The 14,674-nt window shown below is 48.6% G+C and overlaps 1 protein-coding gene across 3 annotated transcripts; it reads right to left on the bottom strand.

Moving 5' to 3' along the window:
• Window positions 1–1,559: 1,559 nt before the first annotated feature.
• On the bottom strand, window positions 1,560–11,874 carry FIS1 (fission, mitochondrial 1). 3 transcript variants are annotated; one of them, XM_065924893.1, is made up of 5 exons: window positions 11,439–11,874; window positions 4,102–4,234; window positions 2,743–2,819; window positions 2,199–2,304; window positions 1,560–1,870 (listed from the first exon to the last, which is right to left on the bottom strand). In XM_065924893.1, the coding sequence occupies exons 1-5, from the start codon at window positions 11,490–11,492 to the stop codon at window positions 1,773–1,775; spliced, it is 468 nt and encodes a 155-aa protein (XP_065780965.1). In that variant the 5' UTR covers window positions 11,493–11,874; the 3' UTR covers window positions 1,560–1,772. The 3 variants fall into 3 exon arrangements, with proteins under 3 accessions (XP_065780965.1, XP_065780966.1, XP_065780967.1); XM_065924894.1 differs by lacking the exon at window positions 11,439–11,874 and adding an exon at window positions 5,120–5,278; XM_065924895.1 differs by lacking the exon at window positions 4,102–4,234.
• Window positions 11,875–14,674: the final 2,800 nt, after the last annotated feature.

The following is a 14,674-nucleotide window of genomic DNA, read 5'->3' as shown; positions in this document are numbered from 1 at the left end:
AGACTGATCACAGACGTCCCCTGCACCTTTCAGTGGGGAAGGAGCCGGGGAGCTGAGCCAGCTGAGCCCTCTCTGAACGCTGGTGAGAACAGCTCAAGAAACTCAAAGACCTCGGAGTTGAGTCTCCAAGGAAGAGTAAGGTTGAATGAGGGAATGGGCAATCTGGGGGAACCCATGGCTCTGGAATCCAACCAACCGGGATTCAAACCAGGTCCTATCCTTTACCAAAGCGGCACAGGCATGAAGTCGGAGCCCCTTGAGCTTGTTTCTGCTTCCATGAACTAGAACCATTACTCCTCACTCCGTAGGTTATGTTAAGAATTGTGACCACAGATCAAAGCTCCTTGCAAGTATGAACTGCTTAGTACCTGGTGAATGCCCTGGGTGTCCAAGGCCCAGGTTGAGGCCACCGGGGTTGTTCTCCAAACTTCCAACTTCCTGAACTTGAATTTCTCCCCTTATTGGGTTGATCTTTGACTCTCGGCAAAAAGCTTGATCTTGCTGCCAAAGGGGCCCTAAGCAGGGTAAATCACAAGCCCAGGACGTGATCCTCTGATAATCTAAGCAGCTCAGAGTTATCAGAACTGTCACCGGCTCTACTAATTATGACAGACTAGAAACCTCCAGGTCCCCACCCCAAGCCAATGCTGAGCACCTGTCCTGGCACAGACAGTCTCATTTCCCACCCTGAGGCCACAGCCGGGACATCTCCGGTTCTCATCTGGTGAGGGTGGCTGAGGCTCAGTTCCAAGGGGCCCATTCTACACCCAGGCAGTCACATGGGACATCACTGTGCGGAGGTGTAATCCCCATCCTCCTCCCTGACCCAGGCTCCTCCATGCTGCCCACAGGTCCCTCCTCCCCTGTCCCCCCAGCGGGGATAAGGAATGAGAGGTATGAAGTGAAGCAAGACAGGCCCAGGCTGAGCCTGGCACAGGGCAACGGGTGTGGGGCCAAGTGGGCTGGGTGGAGACTGGGTCCTGACCTTCCTTCTGCAACTGGGATGGCCTGGGTTCCTGACCTCTTCCATGACCTCTGCCAACTCCATGCCAAATGCCCATTTCCTCCCCCCCACCAGCCCCCCTCTCTTAAGGAGAGGGACAGGGAAGAGGAAGGGGAGGACGCAGGACAAAGGGAGGGAAGGGCGGAGGTTTTGGAGGAAACTGAGTGGGGGCCTCCCTGGTGTGGAAAAATCCACGCGCCGAGAGGCAGCTGAGTGGGTCAGAGGAGACATAAATTCTTGCCTGTCCCTTTAGCTCTGCCCTTCCCGCCTCTGGTCACTGTTTTTGTCAGGATTCTAAGGCTGTGCGAAGGCCAAGTCCCTATGCTGCCTGCCACTGCTCAAGGACATGGCTAGTTGTGGGGGAAGGAAGGAAGGGTGTGGGGTCTGGGCAGCTTGGCAGACAAAGGAGAACCCCACAGCAGCCTCTGGGGTAGGAGTAGGAGGGCACAGAGCAGGAAAGGCCCACGTGTGACCCCGTCAGCTTAGCCTTATATTCCATTTTCTGATCTCCCGGGCCCAACCAAACCCACCCCTTTCTCAACATGGACACAAGAGGTTCCCAAGCCCAAGTCCAATTTTATTTACACTCATTGCAAAGCACATGATTTGGGGATAGGTGACAGGTCTCAGGGGACAGGAGGGTGACGGCCACAGGGGACAGGGATGGGGTGCAGGAGAAGAAACGGATGGCCATGGGGGTGGGCCGCTCTTCCAGTGTCCTCCACGGGCTCCCACATGTCCCTGCACAGACTCAGGGATGCCGTCTCCTTCAGGATTTGGACTTGGACACAGCAAGTCCGATGAGTCCAGCCAGTCCCGCCACGCCTAGGGCCATGCCTCCAACGATGGCCATGCCCACTAGTCCATCTGGGGAGAGGAAAAGGGAGACTGTCACGAGGACAAACCCAGTCCCTGCGGCGACCTGGCTACCATCTCACGGCCTGCTGCTCCTTGGCAGAAGACATGCCTCTTTCCCTGGAGTCCTGGGGTGAGAGGCCCTGAGGGCCAGGGAAAGAAGAGGGCTGGAGGAGGAACTGCCGGGAGGGCATCGTCTGAAGAGAGCCCAGAGGGCCCAGGCACGGGGGACAGAAGAGGAGTTAACAGAGTGGAAAGGGAACGTGGGGATGCTGGGGGCCAAGGAAACATGAGGGCAGGGAGTGGAGGGAGGCGGAGGGGCAGAGAGGACGGCCGTCACCTTTCTTCATGGCCTTGTCAATGAGCCGTTCCAATTCTTTGGCCTGGTTGTTCTGCGGCTCTGTCTGCAGCAGCCCTCGCACATACTTTAGGGCCTTTTCATATTCCTGCACTCAGGGAAAACAACACACGCCCCCTCAGAATTCCATCCCTCCGCCTGCCCATCAGAGGGGCCTTCTCTCTGCTGGCCCTGGGGCTCCTCCCTCGACCTCCACCCGCTCCCTCGCTCCAGCCCCACCCAGAGGAGTAGAGTCCACAAACCACCCCAACTGTGTGGGGGTGATAAGCTGAAGGAGATAACAGCCCAAGGCTTGGGGCTGCACCCCAGCGCTGACATCACTTTGCTCCCCACACCCTCAGCACCCTGATCCTCTGTCTCTCGCCTTCCCTCAGTGTCCTGACCTGCTTTCACCTTGCACCTCTGTACCCAACACCACCCCCTGCTGCGCGCCTCTCTGGCCTGGCTCTACCCTGGAGGAGAGAGATGAGCCGGCGCTTGGCCACCCAGGCGGGGTGGAGGGGGAGAAGGAAGTGCTCTGCTGTACCTTGAGTCGGTAGTTCCCCACGGCCAGGTAGAAGACGTAATCCCGCTGCTCCTCTTTGCTCCCTTTGGGCAGCAGCTCTGGGGAGTCGGGGGGAAGGAAAAGGGTGAAAACCCCTTCTCTTCTTTCTTAGTGCCTATGTCCCAGACACCCCCTCCACTCCCTACCTTCACTGTCCCGAGCCTCCACTTCAGCTCCAGTCACTCCGGGCTTTCTAACCAGAGCCGTGGGGCAGCATGAACCCCAGCCAACACCGAGGTGTATGCAGCCCCCATATCAATACTCCAGTCAACTCTGGTTCATCCAAGTGAACTAAAAGCAAATCAGGGCACTGGACAAGCCAAAGGAATCTCTACTCCAATTGCTTGCTGCCCAGACTAGTGTTCAAAATGTTTTCACTCCTTCTCCTTTTAAAAAAAAACAGCTCCAAACTCACCTTCAACTACCCCTCCCTGAAAGATCCCATATAACTTTCTAAGTTCAGTGACTCCCCATAAGGTTACGTGTTCAGCTGTATTCTGTGCACTAGAATTTGTTGCTAAGTGGGCAGGTGTTTATACAGCTTCCCAAGCATCTGTCTCCTCAACTAGACTGGCAATGTTTAGAGACTATTTCTGCAGCTGTGTCCTATTTCTCAGGAAACCTGAGAAATACACAAATGGAAGCTGAGATGATTTACATTCAGAAAGATTCTTACTTTTATGGATTTACAATAGGTATCCTTGGCTAGTATAGTGATTGTTTATACACCAGTACTTGACCAAGAGAAAAGGGGTACAGAGAAATTTAAAGGTCAAGTATTGTGGCCTCTGACAAATGGTGACCTATCCAAAGTTAACGGAAAACAGGATTCTGATCAAAAAAACACCATCTGCTCACAGATTTTGAGGACAGTCTTCTGGACTTCTACCTGACTCCCCCCAAAGGTTTTCAACAGCTGCTAAACAAGCAACATGATGAGGTGTGGGGGCAGAGACGTGACTGGGACACACGAAGACAGGAGCTTCTGGTCCCAATTCAGCCATTTATTAACCACCTGTCTGACCTGAGACGAGTCACTTTCCTTCTGTCTAGACGACCAGATCAGCAAAGTCCCACGAGGACTGACATGCTATGACTGTCTGGCAAAACACCAATGGTAGCAAGTAGCCAAAAGCACACTGGGAGAAGTCAGACTAAGTATAGCCCTTTCTTGCAGTGAGTTTACTGGAAGATAACTGTGAGGTGACTGTACTCTGAGATTCCATGTTGAAAAAGGATCCCCACACTGGAGACGGAGGGAGCAAACCAGGCCAATGGTGGCAGAGGACGACGATGGCAAGTTGGGAAGGAGCGAGTTGGGGAGTCAGTCAAGCACCTCACCCTCCAGCAGAGCAAGGCCTTTACGGATGTCGTCGTTGTACTTGCTTCGCACCAGGCACCAGGCATATTCAAACTGCGTGCTCTTGGACACCGAGCCTGCTGCCTTCTCAGACTGAAATTTCCTTTCAAATTTCTGCCGCAGGAGAGGAGAGGAGTCATTTAGAAGTGAAGGGGGCAAGCTGAACTCGAGCAGGACCTGGGTGTCCCTGTTATCCATCTTCTCCTTTGCCACATCCCCCGTTCGGGTCTTGGGGTACCCGACCATGGGGTACCCCAGGTTCTGCAATCTTCATCTCTGGGACCCAGCCAGGCATTCTGCTTCTTAGTGCCGGGTCGTCTCCTTTGTCTCCTTGGACCGCCCCTTTCTGCTTCCCCTCCCCCTAGTGGTGCCGAGTGGAGATGCCACCTGGTGGCGGCTCCAGGCACCGCTCCCGGAGCAGCTGACCCCGAGAGGCCGGCTTGAACAGTAAACAGGCTGTCAGAACAGCTCAACAACAGTCCAGCCCACGCGGCCCCTCGTCGGAGACTGCTTCTCTCAGCCCCACCCTGCCTAGTCTGGACCCTATCTTATCTGAAGGAAAAAACGATAATAAAAACAGTGCCTACTTCTTGTTAGAGCTACAAAGATTGAGACCTTCCCTACAAGGGACTTAGCACTGTGCCGGATTGAGTAATATGTGAAACTTTACGGTGGTCGCTGTGTTCCCCCGCCACTGAAGGAGCTCTTAAAATCAAGGGCCCGCATCCTGACCTCGAGCTTCTGACAGAACCTAGCACCCGTCAGACTCCAGGCCCCGAGTCTGAGGCGTGGTGGCATAGGAAACTACAACTCCCATTAGCCTCTGGGGCAAGGTGGACCCTCTGGGAAAGAGCCGAACGCTGCTGGGGCTGCCGGGAGCCGTAGTTCGGCTTCTCTACCCAAAATTGATGCTGGGAGGAGAGTTTGGCCCCTACCCGACTCTCCTCAGGGCCCGCCCCTCCGAATCTTCCTTTCCCCTCCCTCGGAGCCAGGCCTCACCAGCAGGTCCTCCACAGACACCAACTCGTTCAGCACGGCCTCCATGGCCGCCGGCCCCGCAGGTCTCACAACTCAGACGCTACAGCGCCACTTGCTCCATGGCCCACTGAACAGGGGCGGAGGGCCACTTCCGGTGCCCGGCGGAAGCGGGACTGCCCTCCCCTACGCAGAGCCAATCGCTTCCCGTAGCCGTCGCCGAACCCGCCTCCGCCTGCTGCCGCCGCGGCGCGCATCTGGGCTCAGTGATGCGCATGCTCCAATAGGCCCCCCTCCCTCACCACGGCCCGCAGGCCGCGCACAGCGCCTGGCTAGTCCTGAAGTTGGGTCTTCCTGGGTACCCTGCAAGTGGCTCTGTCTACAGAGGCTGCCTCAATAAAGTTCGAGACTATGTCTTGATGGTTAGCCCACAGACTGAAAACAGCGGAAAGAGAAGGTGGGGATCTGGGCATGGATCCCGTAATTTTAGGATCTAGTCTAACCCTCTCTTTTCCTCCCTTCCACCGCCCCCCCCCCAACCCCAACTCCCTGCTCCCAGATATCTAGGACCCTAGGGGCTACATGACTTTTTAGTGCCTGCAAGAAAATTATAACTAGTACCAGGGTTTCCAGGGCCCGGGCGGACTTAAAATGCAAGAGCAAAGAAAACTATAACTGTCAACCGTAAGCCAGAGACTGGAATGCATACTAATGAGAGATGCTATTAATGGGAATTGAAAGAAAAGCTGTTGCCTCTGCTTGCACAGAAGGTCCAATATTTTAAATATTATTTAATAAAGCATCCTCTGGGTGTACTCAAGGGGGAAAGGCCTTCTATGTGGGGTCATGGGCAATAAGGAGCTTGGAAGTGAGAAGCAACAAAACGTGGAAAGGGGAAATGCTGCATGCTGCTCTGGCATCTGTGTTCTGTGCAGTGAAGGACAGGTAGTGACTTTCAAATTCTCTTTACCTTGACCCACAGAGCTCCAGCACACGTGTGAATTTAAGTTCCCTGAGGGCAGAAACTGTATCTTATTTATCTGTCCATCTCTAGCTCTGAGCACAAGGTAAACGAAATGTTCAAGAAATATTTATTGAATTGTTAGGAAATAATAGTAGTGACCACAGTGCAAATGCAGGGGGTTAGCATCCAAACACCAAACACATTTGCAAAGCCCCTTGAATCTTTTTTCCTCGTAATAGCCTTGTGAGTTAAGGTAGGAAGTTACTCTTTTCTACTTGGCTTGGACAGTTGATATAAGTTCAGTAAACTTTAAGAGAAACCTCATTTAGGGAACTGGTTCCATAATAGTCAAGGAGAAAAATTTACGTTCCTTCAAAGATGTACTGAGTGCCTAAGTTTGGCTGGGCATTGGGGTGAGCAGAGAGGGTAAAAAGGTGTACATAATATGAAGCAGATGAGTGAAAATAGGGCTGAACACTAAGGGCAAGTAGAACTTATCTTCCTTTCAAGGCAGGGAATTAAGAAAGGCAAAAGTCCACTATTTCTATCAGGATGTTACTTTCCTCGGGTGGTCTGCTACCCCTCATCCATGTTTGTATCTGTTGCAGCTCTTGGCACAGACCTGGTGCGTGGCAAAAGCTCCATCAGGGTTTGTTAAATATAATTTGTGGAGGGAAAAAGAATATGTTACATGGCTCAATTCTGTGCCAATGAAGAGATCTTAAGTTTGCTTCTTGGGTCTAGTAAGCATAGCCATCTACCCTGGATTATAGGGATAAGAAGTAGTGCCTGTCCATTTTACTTCCAAATTACATTTCTCTGCCTTTTTCAAAAACATCTACTTCTGCTTTATTGACTACACCAAAGCCTTTGACTGTGTGGATCACAACAAACTGTGGAAAATTCTTAAAAGAGATAGGAATACCAGGTCACCTGACCTGCCTCCTGAGAAATCTGTATGTAGGTCAAGAAGCAACAGTTAGAACTGGACATGGAACAACAGACTGGTTCCAAATCAGGAAAGGAGTACGTCAAGGCTGTATAATGTCACTCGGCTTATTTAACTTATATGCAGAGTACATCATGTGAAATGCCAGGCTGGATAAAGCACAAGCTGGAATCAGGATTGCTGGGAGAAATATCAATAACCTCAGATATGCAGATGACACCACCCTTATGGCAGAAAGCGAAGAACTAAAGAGCCTCCTTATGAAAGAGGAGAGTGAAAAAGTTGGCTTAAAACTCAACATTCAGAAAATGAAGATCATGGCATCCAGTCCCATCACTTCATGGCAAATAGATGGGGAAAGTGTGAGAGACTTTATTTTTTGGGGGGCTCCAAAATCACTGCAGATGGTGACTGCAGCCATGAAATTAAAAGATGTTTGCTCCTTGAAAGAAAAGCTATAACCAACCTGGACAGCATATTAAAAAGCAGAGACATTACTTTACCAACAAAGGTCCGGCTAGTCAAAGCTATGATTTTTCCAGGAGTCATGTATGGATGTGAGAGTTGGACTATAAAGAAAGCTGAGCGCCAAAGAATTGATGCTTTTGAACTGTGGTGTTGGAGAAAACTCTTGAGATTTTCTTGGACTGCAAGGAGATCCAATCAGTCAGTCCTAAAAGAAATCAGTCCTGAATATTCATTGGAAGGACTGATGCTGAAGCTGAAGCTCCAATACTTTGGCCACCTGATGCAAAGAACTGACTCACTGGAAAGGACCCTGATGCTGGGAAAGATTGAAGGCAGGAGAAGGGGACGAAAGAGGATGAGATGGTTGGATGGCATCACTGATTCGATGGACAGGAGTTTGAGTAAGCTCTGGGAGTTGGTGATGGACAGGGAAGCCTGGCATGCCGCAGTCCATGGGGTCACAAAGAATGGGACACAACTGAGCGACTGATCTTTTTCAATAGCATCCAAATGCAAACTCTTGTCACTTTGGAGTATCAGAAGGACCTTATAAAAATACAACTCTCAGTTTATCTGAAACCCTTTAATAGCTTCTCATTACTGTTAGAACAAAGGCCAAAACCTTGCAGCAAAGCCCAGAAGGTTCTCTGTAGTCTGGTCTGGCTCCTGCTCTTCATCATCTCTCCTTCACTGCAGCCTGTCTGTACACCAACCCCACAGGCCTTCTTTCAGTTCTTCAACCCCTAGTGGCTACAGGCCCTCTGTACATGCAGTCCCTGCTATCTATCTAGAACATCTCCCCCCACCCCTGCCCCCAGCTTTGCTTATATGACTCATTCATTCATTTACCATTTAGTTCATTCAACAAATACTTATTGAGCACCTGTTATGTGCCAGGCACTGTTTAAGTATTTGGGATCAGCACTGAATAAAGTTCCTGTTCTCACAGAGCTTGCATTTTAGTGTGGAAAACAGAAAAAATAATCAAACAAGTAAATAACTAAAAACACAATAATGGCAGGAGTTTATAAAGTGCTGTGAAAACAAGAAAAGCAGGGAAAGGGACTGTGAGAGAAGAGGATGCTGGTGGAGGAGAGCTCAAAGAAGCCCATCGTGGAGAAGTGACACCTGGACAGAGTACTGAAGTAGCCATGCAGGTGAATGGGGAGAACGCTCCAGGGAGACGGAACAGCAAGAGTCAAAGCCTTAAGGAAGGGACACATAAGAGTTGTTTAGAAAATGAGGGCAGAGAGGTAGCCAGGGGCAGACTGTGGGGGGCCTTGTAGACTATGGTAAGGAATCTGGACTTTATGTGACAAGTGATGGGAAGGCATTGGAGGGTTTTGGGCAGGAGAGTGAAATGATCCAGCATAGATCAATACCTCTGGTGGCTACTGGCATGGCCCAGGCAAGAGACAGTGGTGACCTGGTCTACAGCAGCAGCAGTGGAGGTGAAGGAGTTCAGGATATGTGGTCAGAAAGTATGGTCAGCAAGAACCATCAGCAGATGGACTGGATGTGAGAGAGGACGGTAGGATGACACATAGGTTTGTGCCCTGACTGACCTGGTGAATTCCTACTGACCCTCAGTTCTAAGCTATAAGACTCCTCCTTAGGGAAGGCCTTCCCTGGCATCCAGATTAGGAGGGCTCCTGTTGAGAGGCTGAGCACTACCCACCCTGCATTTTCAGAATGTAAGACTAACCCGCTCATTCTTTTCTTAGTTAGCCCTGTGTTTTTGTGAACCACATGAGTATTGGTTTGGGTATGGTAATAACATCTTCCAGGAGCCAAAGCCTATTCTGCTATTGTCTCTTTTTTCCCCCACATTAAGGAAGGCTCACATGTGACCTGGGTCCAAAAATCACACCCGGAAGGCAAGAGTTCTGTTTGATCCATGAGGAAACTGAGACTCAAAAAGCTTAATTCATCTCCTGAAGGTCACAGAGCTAGAAGTGGAGGAGCTGGGATTTAAACCTGAGCCCTGCTTCAGCGTCAGAGACAAGGAGTCAGTTAAAGAATAAACAGACAGAAAGGATGTGACGAGTTTGTAAGTATGCTCCAGTTTTTATCTTTAAAAAATTTACGTGTAAATTTGTCTTTTGTTTTGTTTTGTTTTGCACAGTAGAGGACTTCCCTTAAGCAGCAGATGAATGAGGAAGGAACAATTCAGATTAATTCAAAATGAAAACAGGCAAAGCAATCCCACTACCCACCCCCCCGCCCCCCAGTTTTTTTAGTAAAATACAGTAAAATTAAAAACAAAACCCCCCAAACCACCACCAGAGCTGCTGAGATTGTTGTAAAACTGACTTCTGTCTCTTGGCAAGTGGCCTGTATTTTTAGTTCATACTGTGTGTTACTTTCTAATTATACACTTGTGTGATTTGCTGATGAATGCCACCCTCCTGTACTAGACTGGAAGCTACAGGAGGGCAGGGTCTGTCTGTTTTGCTCATCTTATGCCATAGAACTCACAGCCTCTACCAGTGGATACTCAATTAGTACTAATAATTGTTGCATAAATGGTTATTGCAGTTGCTATGATTAACTTTTTGGAAGAGAAACCAGTCAATATATAGTAAGAGCTATATTATTTGACTAGTATCTCCTTCTGTGGGGGAAAAAGTATTCAACAAAAGCCAAAAAAAAGAAAGGAAAGACAAGGCATGAAGATATTCATTCCTGCATATCTCTGAAGATAAACAAACAACTAAATCACCAAGGAATGGTTTTATTAAATGATGTTACATCAATATTATGTTACATCAATATAATAATAAACAGCCTTAAAGTCAGTCATCTGGATTCTAGGCTGATGATATTTAAAACAAAACAAAAACGTATGACCTTCTCAAATTCAGTCCTGTGAGTGGGCAGAAAGGAAACGGACAGTTTTTGTTGGTGGAACCAAAACCTAGAACTGGTACTTGGTGGCAGAGGCCCTCCTTTGACAACACCAGAAATTGGAGCCTGTTTCGGACTTCTGCCCTACAGCATCTTGTCAGATCAGCCCAGAAGTTCTCAGCAAACACCCACCAAACAGGATCTCACTATTATTTTTAAGAAGTTAACAGGAGATCAAACCAGTCAATCCTAAAGGAAATCAACCCTGCATATTCATTGGAAAGACTGATGCTGAAGCTCCAATACTTTGTGAGGAGCCAACTCACTGGAAAAGAGCCTGATGCTGGGAAGGATTGAGGGCAGGAGGGGAAGGGGTGACAGAGGATGAGATGGTTGGATGGCATCACCAACTCAATGGACATGAGTTTGAGCAAACTCCGGGGGATAGTGGAAGACAGGGAAGTCTGGCGTGCTGCAGTCCACGGGGTCGCAAAGAGTCGGACACGACTTAATGACCGAACTACAACAATTTATTACTTATTTGGCTGCACCAGGTCTTAGTTATGGCATGCGGAATCTAGTTCCCTGACCAGCGATGGAACCTGGGCCCCCTGCATGGGAGCGCGGAGTCTTAGTCAGTGGACCACCAGGGAAGTCCCAAGGGTTCCATTGTTCCTATTCTAATCTTCAGTGACCAATCTCCTCTACTTCCCACTTTCATCTACTGTTTAATTAGACAGGAAGTCCTGTCAATCCCCAACTGATTCATTCATCCATCCAACAAAACATTTCTTAAGGTTCTGCTGTGTTCCAGGCACCCTTCTAAGTGCTGGGTAAGAGAAATGAACTAAACAGACATAAATCCTTCTTAGTAGACGAGAAGAGACAGCTAAGGAATAAATACATAATATCAGGCCACAGCTGCCTCCATTCTGTCGTCATACTCTTTAGGCCTTCACGTGTTTTCCTCTTTCAACCCAGCCTAGCTGCCAGCTGCATTTTAAAGTGCAGATCAGACCCCACATCTCCTGATTAAAATACCGTCTAGGCTACTCAGGACATGGTTGAAATTTCTTATGATGCATACAAAGCCCTTCAGGATCGCCTCTGCTTACCTCCCCAGCTTCGTCTCCAGGCACCCATGCGCCCTGCACACGGTGAGTTTTCATGACGGCCACCTTTCTTCCACTCGGAATGCTCTCCCACCAGAGCTCTCCATCCACCAAACATCTGAGTCCCTGCGTGGCCGGCAACTAACTGCCAGGCTCAGGGTCGTTACCCTCCGGGGCAGCTCTTATCTCCCAGTCCCACAGTCCTTTATGTGGACCGGGACCGAGTCTTGTTTATCTCTCTGCCAAAGGGCAGACACCCAAGAATTGTTCGTGGGGTGAATGAGAGAGTAACGGCAGGCATTCTTTAAAAAAAAAAAGACGCTAAGAACCTCGGCGACATCCGCACTTCCGGGTAGCGGCTCGGTCAGCCCGGGAGGTAAGGGTGACCCCCAGGGTCTGCTCTAGGAGGAGGGCTCGGTGACCCGGAGGACCCGGGAAGACTCGAGCGGAAAGACCGCGCAGTCTGGGTCTGTGCAGTCTCCGCCCTCTGGAAGGAGGCGGAGCCGAGACGAGCCCTGGCGGAGGCCCCGCTGGCCAATTAACGTGAGCATCTTCGCGGGAGGGGCGGGGCGCGGTGGGACTGAGAGGCGGAAGGGGCGGTGCCGAGGCCTGGGATCCCCGAATCTCAGTTCTCGCCCTTGTGGCCCGGGGTGAGAGGGGTTCTCGTTGCTAATCCTTAAGCCAGAGACGCTCTCTGTAAATGAAAATTTATCTGTTGCCTCCTTTAGAGTCTGTCTCGCATCTATGTGATGAGGGCGCACAACGTGCCCAGGAATCACCTGGAATCTTGTTAAGTGCAGAGTTGGTTCAGTAGGTCTACGGTGAGGCCCGAGATGTTACGTTCCTAATTAGCTCCGAGAGGACACCGATGCTGTGCCTTCTCAAACACACTTTGAGGAGCAAGGGTGTGAAACAGTGGTTCTTAGAGGTGGTCCCCGGACTAGCAGCTTGGACATCACTTGAGAATTGTTTAGAAATGCACCTTATTGAGCCCGGCTCCACACCTGCGTAGCAGTCTGGGGCTGGGGCCCCGGCAGTCGGCTGTTTTTACAAGCCCTGTGGGTGATTCTGGTGCTCAGTCTCACCGGACTTTGAGAACCACTGAACAACAGCAAAAAAATTGAGCCTCATTTCTCTACAGACTGTGACTGTGTTAGTTTGCTTTATCTCCTTAAGTTTCTTCAGCCGAAAACGCAGGGTGAAATTACTGGTGCCTTCCTAGTGAATCTCTTAGGAGGAAACGTGATAATGACTGTAAAGCACTTGGCGCACATAATAAACATTTTATAACGGTTATCAGAACATTAGTGTGAGGGGACAGAAAAAGACTTTAAAAGGAATGAGGGATAGGGGGAGATCTCCTAAGCATATGCAGAAATGATTTTATTCTTGCAGGCCACTAAAGCGGAAAAGACAGCTGCAATGGTAGTTAACACAACAGTGATACCTCTCAACCGTGGTGATTATCCATTAAACCTTTTGTTTGGACAGCGAATAAATTCACTTATTTGGAGTGCCTCTTTCAGATGAGTGAATTTTAGAGAGCAATAACAGACAAAAAGAAAATTTTTGCTTTTGTTTGTTGTGTGTGTGTGTGTGTGTGTGTGTGTTTTCAAACAACAGATGTGCCTTAAACTATCTAGGTATGATTTTCCTATTTGTCTATTCTGGGAATGACATCACCGTTTATCACTTTGGTTATAGGATGTAAAAAGGGGAATAAGGCAAAATCAGAAACAGGCAAGAGAAATTTCTGGATCAGTTTTTATTCAGCAATGAATTCAAGCTGCCAAAAGAACTAGAATATCTTTCATCCCTGCCTCATACACTGCTCTCATCCAACCATGAGCTGCCAGAGTACTGACTCTAGGAATTCTTTCAGAACTCATTGACCTTCCAGGATAAAGTTGTATACATTACCAAAGATGAATAGAGTTTCGTGGAACAGGGTCAGAGGGCCTCTTTCTAGACTGTCATACTGCTGCTACACTGGAGTGGGTTGCTATTTACTTCTTCAAGGCATGAAAGTGAAAAGTGAAAGTGAAGTCGCTCAGTCATATCTGACTCAGCGACCCCATGGACTGCAGCCTACCAGGTTCCTCCATCAGTGGGATTTTCCAGGCAAGAGTACTAGAGTGGGGTACCATTGCCTTCTCCGAGACTGTCATGCTAAAGAATTACAAAAATGTGGTTTTAGTTGGTAAGGATTCTGCCTTGTAGAGAGACCTTTTGAGTTTTTGTTCTAGTGAAGACTTATTGCTCTAATGACCACAACTCTTAATTTAGCCATTATGTGCATGTAAATTCCATTTTGTTAATATTAGTGGGGGAGGTAAGGTTCCTATGAAACTAGAAATCAATTACAAGAAAAATATGGGAAAATCACAAAAATGTGGGAATTAAACAACATGCTACTGGTCAACCAGTGTCATCAAAGGAGTCAAAGGAGATATCAAAACATACCTAGAGACAAATGAAAACCGAAATATAGCATACTAAAATTTATGGAGGAGGGGTACTTCCCTGGCAATCCAGTGGTTAGGATTTGGCGCTTTCACTGTGACCCAGCTTTGGTCCCTGGTTGGGAAACTAAGATCCTGTAAGATGTGCAGCCAAAAAATAAAGAGCAAAAAAAAAAAAAAGGCGGGGGGAATATTTGAGATGAGCAGTAGCTGGGTAACTCTGCTGAAGGTCACAATTTAATCTGTATTTTTAGGGTAGATTAGGAGGATGCCAGTGTGATGAAAGCTGCATGTTTGTTTTACATCAAACCTTTAGAAAGGATTGAAGACCTTTAATTAAGCCACTCACATTTTTTAAGTGAAAAACCAGGATTAAAGAAGTGAAGTACCATTCTCAGTTCCTCAGTCTTCCGGTTCTTGATCCATAGCAGTTTTTCTATGTGCTATCTCTTTTGATATGTGGTAGATCAGTTTTTCTAAAAAAGTAGTTCTGATGCACAATCATCAGTTTCTGGTAGAAAGTTAGGTAGCTTGATCATTCATGAAGAAGAATGTCTGCATGAGTTAGATTACTCAAAATGTTCCGGTCTCAAAAACATCCCCTCCCACCACTTGGAAGTGTTCAGATGCTAGAAGGAATGTTGCAGAAGGTCAGCTGTGACTAAGAGCTGAACAGAGGCTGCTTCCTCTGAAAAAAATGAGATCATATCAAGCTGCGCACATCTGAGAGCCAGCTAAGACACCAAACCTTCCTAAATGTCAAAATTGTTTAGGTAT

This window comes from Muntiacus reevesi, chromosome 2, assembly GCF_963930625.1.
Source record: "Muntiacus reevesi chromosome 2, mMunRee1.1, whole genome shotgun sequence".
NCBI lineage: Eukaryota > Metazoa > Chordata > Mammalia > Artiodactyla > Cervidae > Muntiacus > Muntiacus reevesi.
The sequence above is the reverse complement of the archived record's forward strand: the minus strand, read 5'-3'. Positions and strand labels throughout refer to the sequence as shown.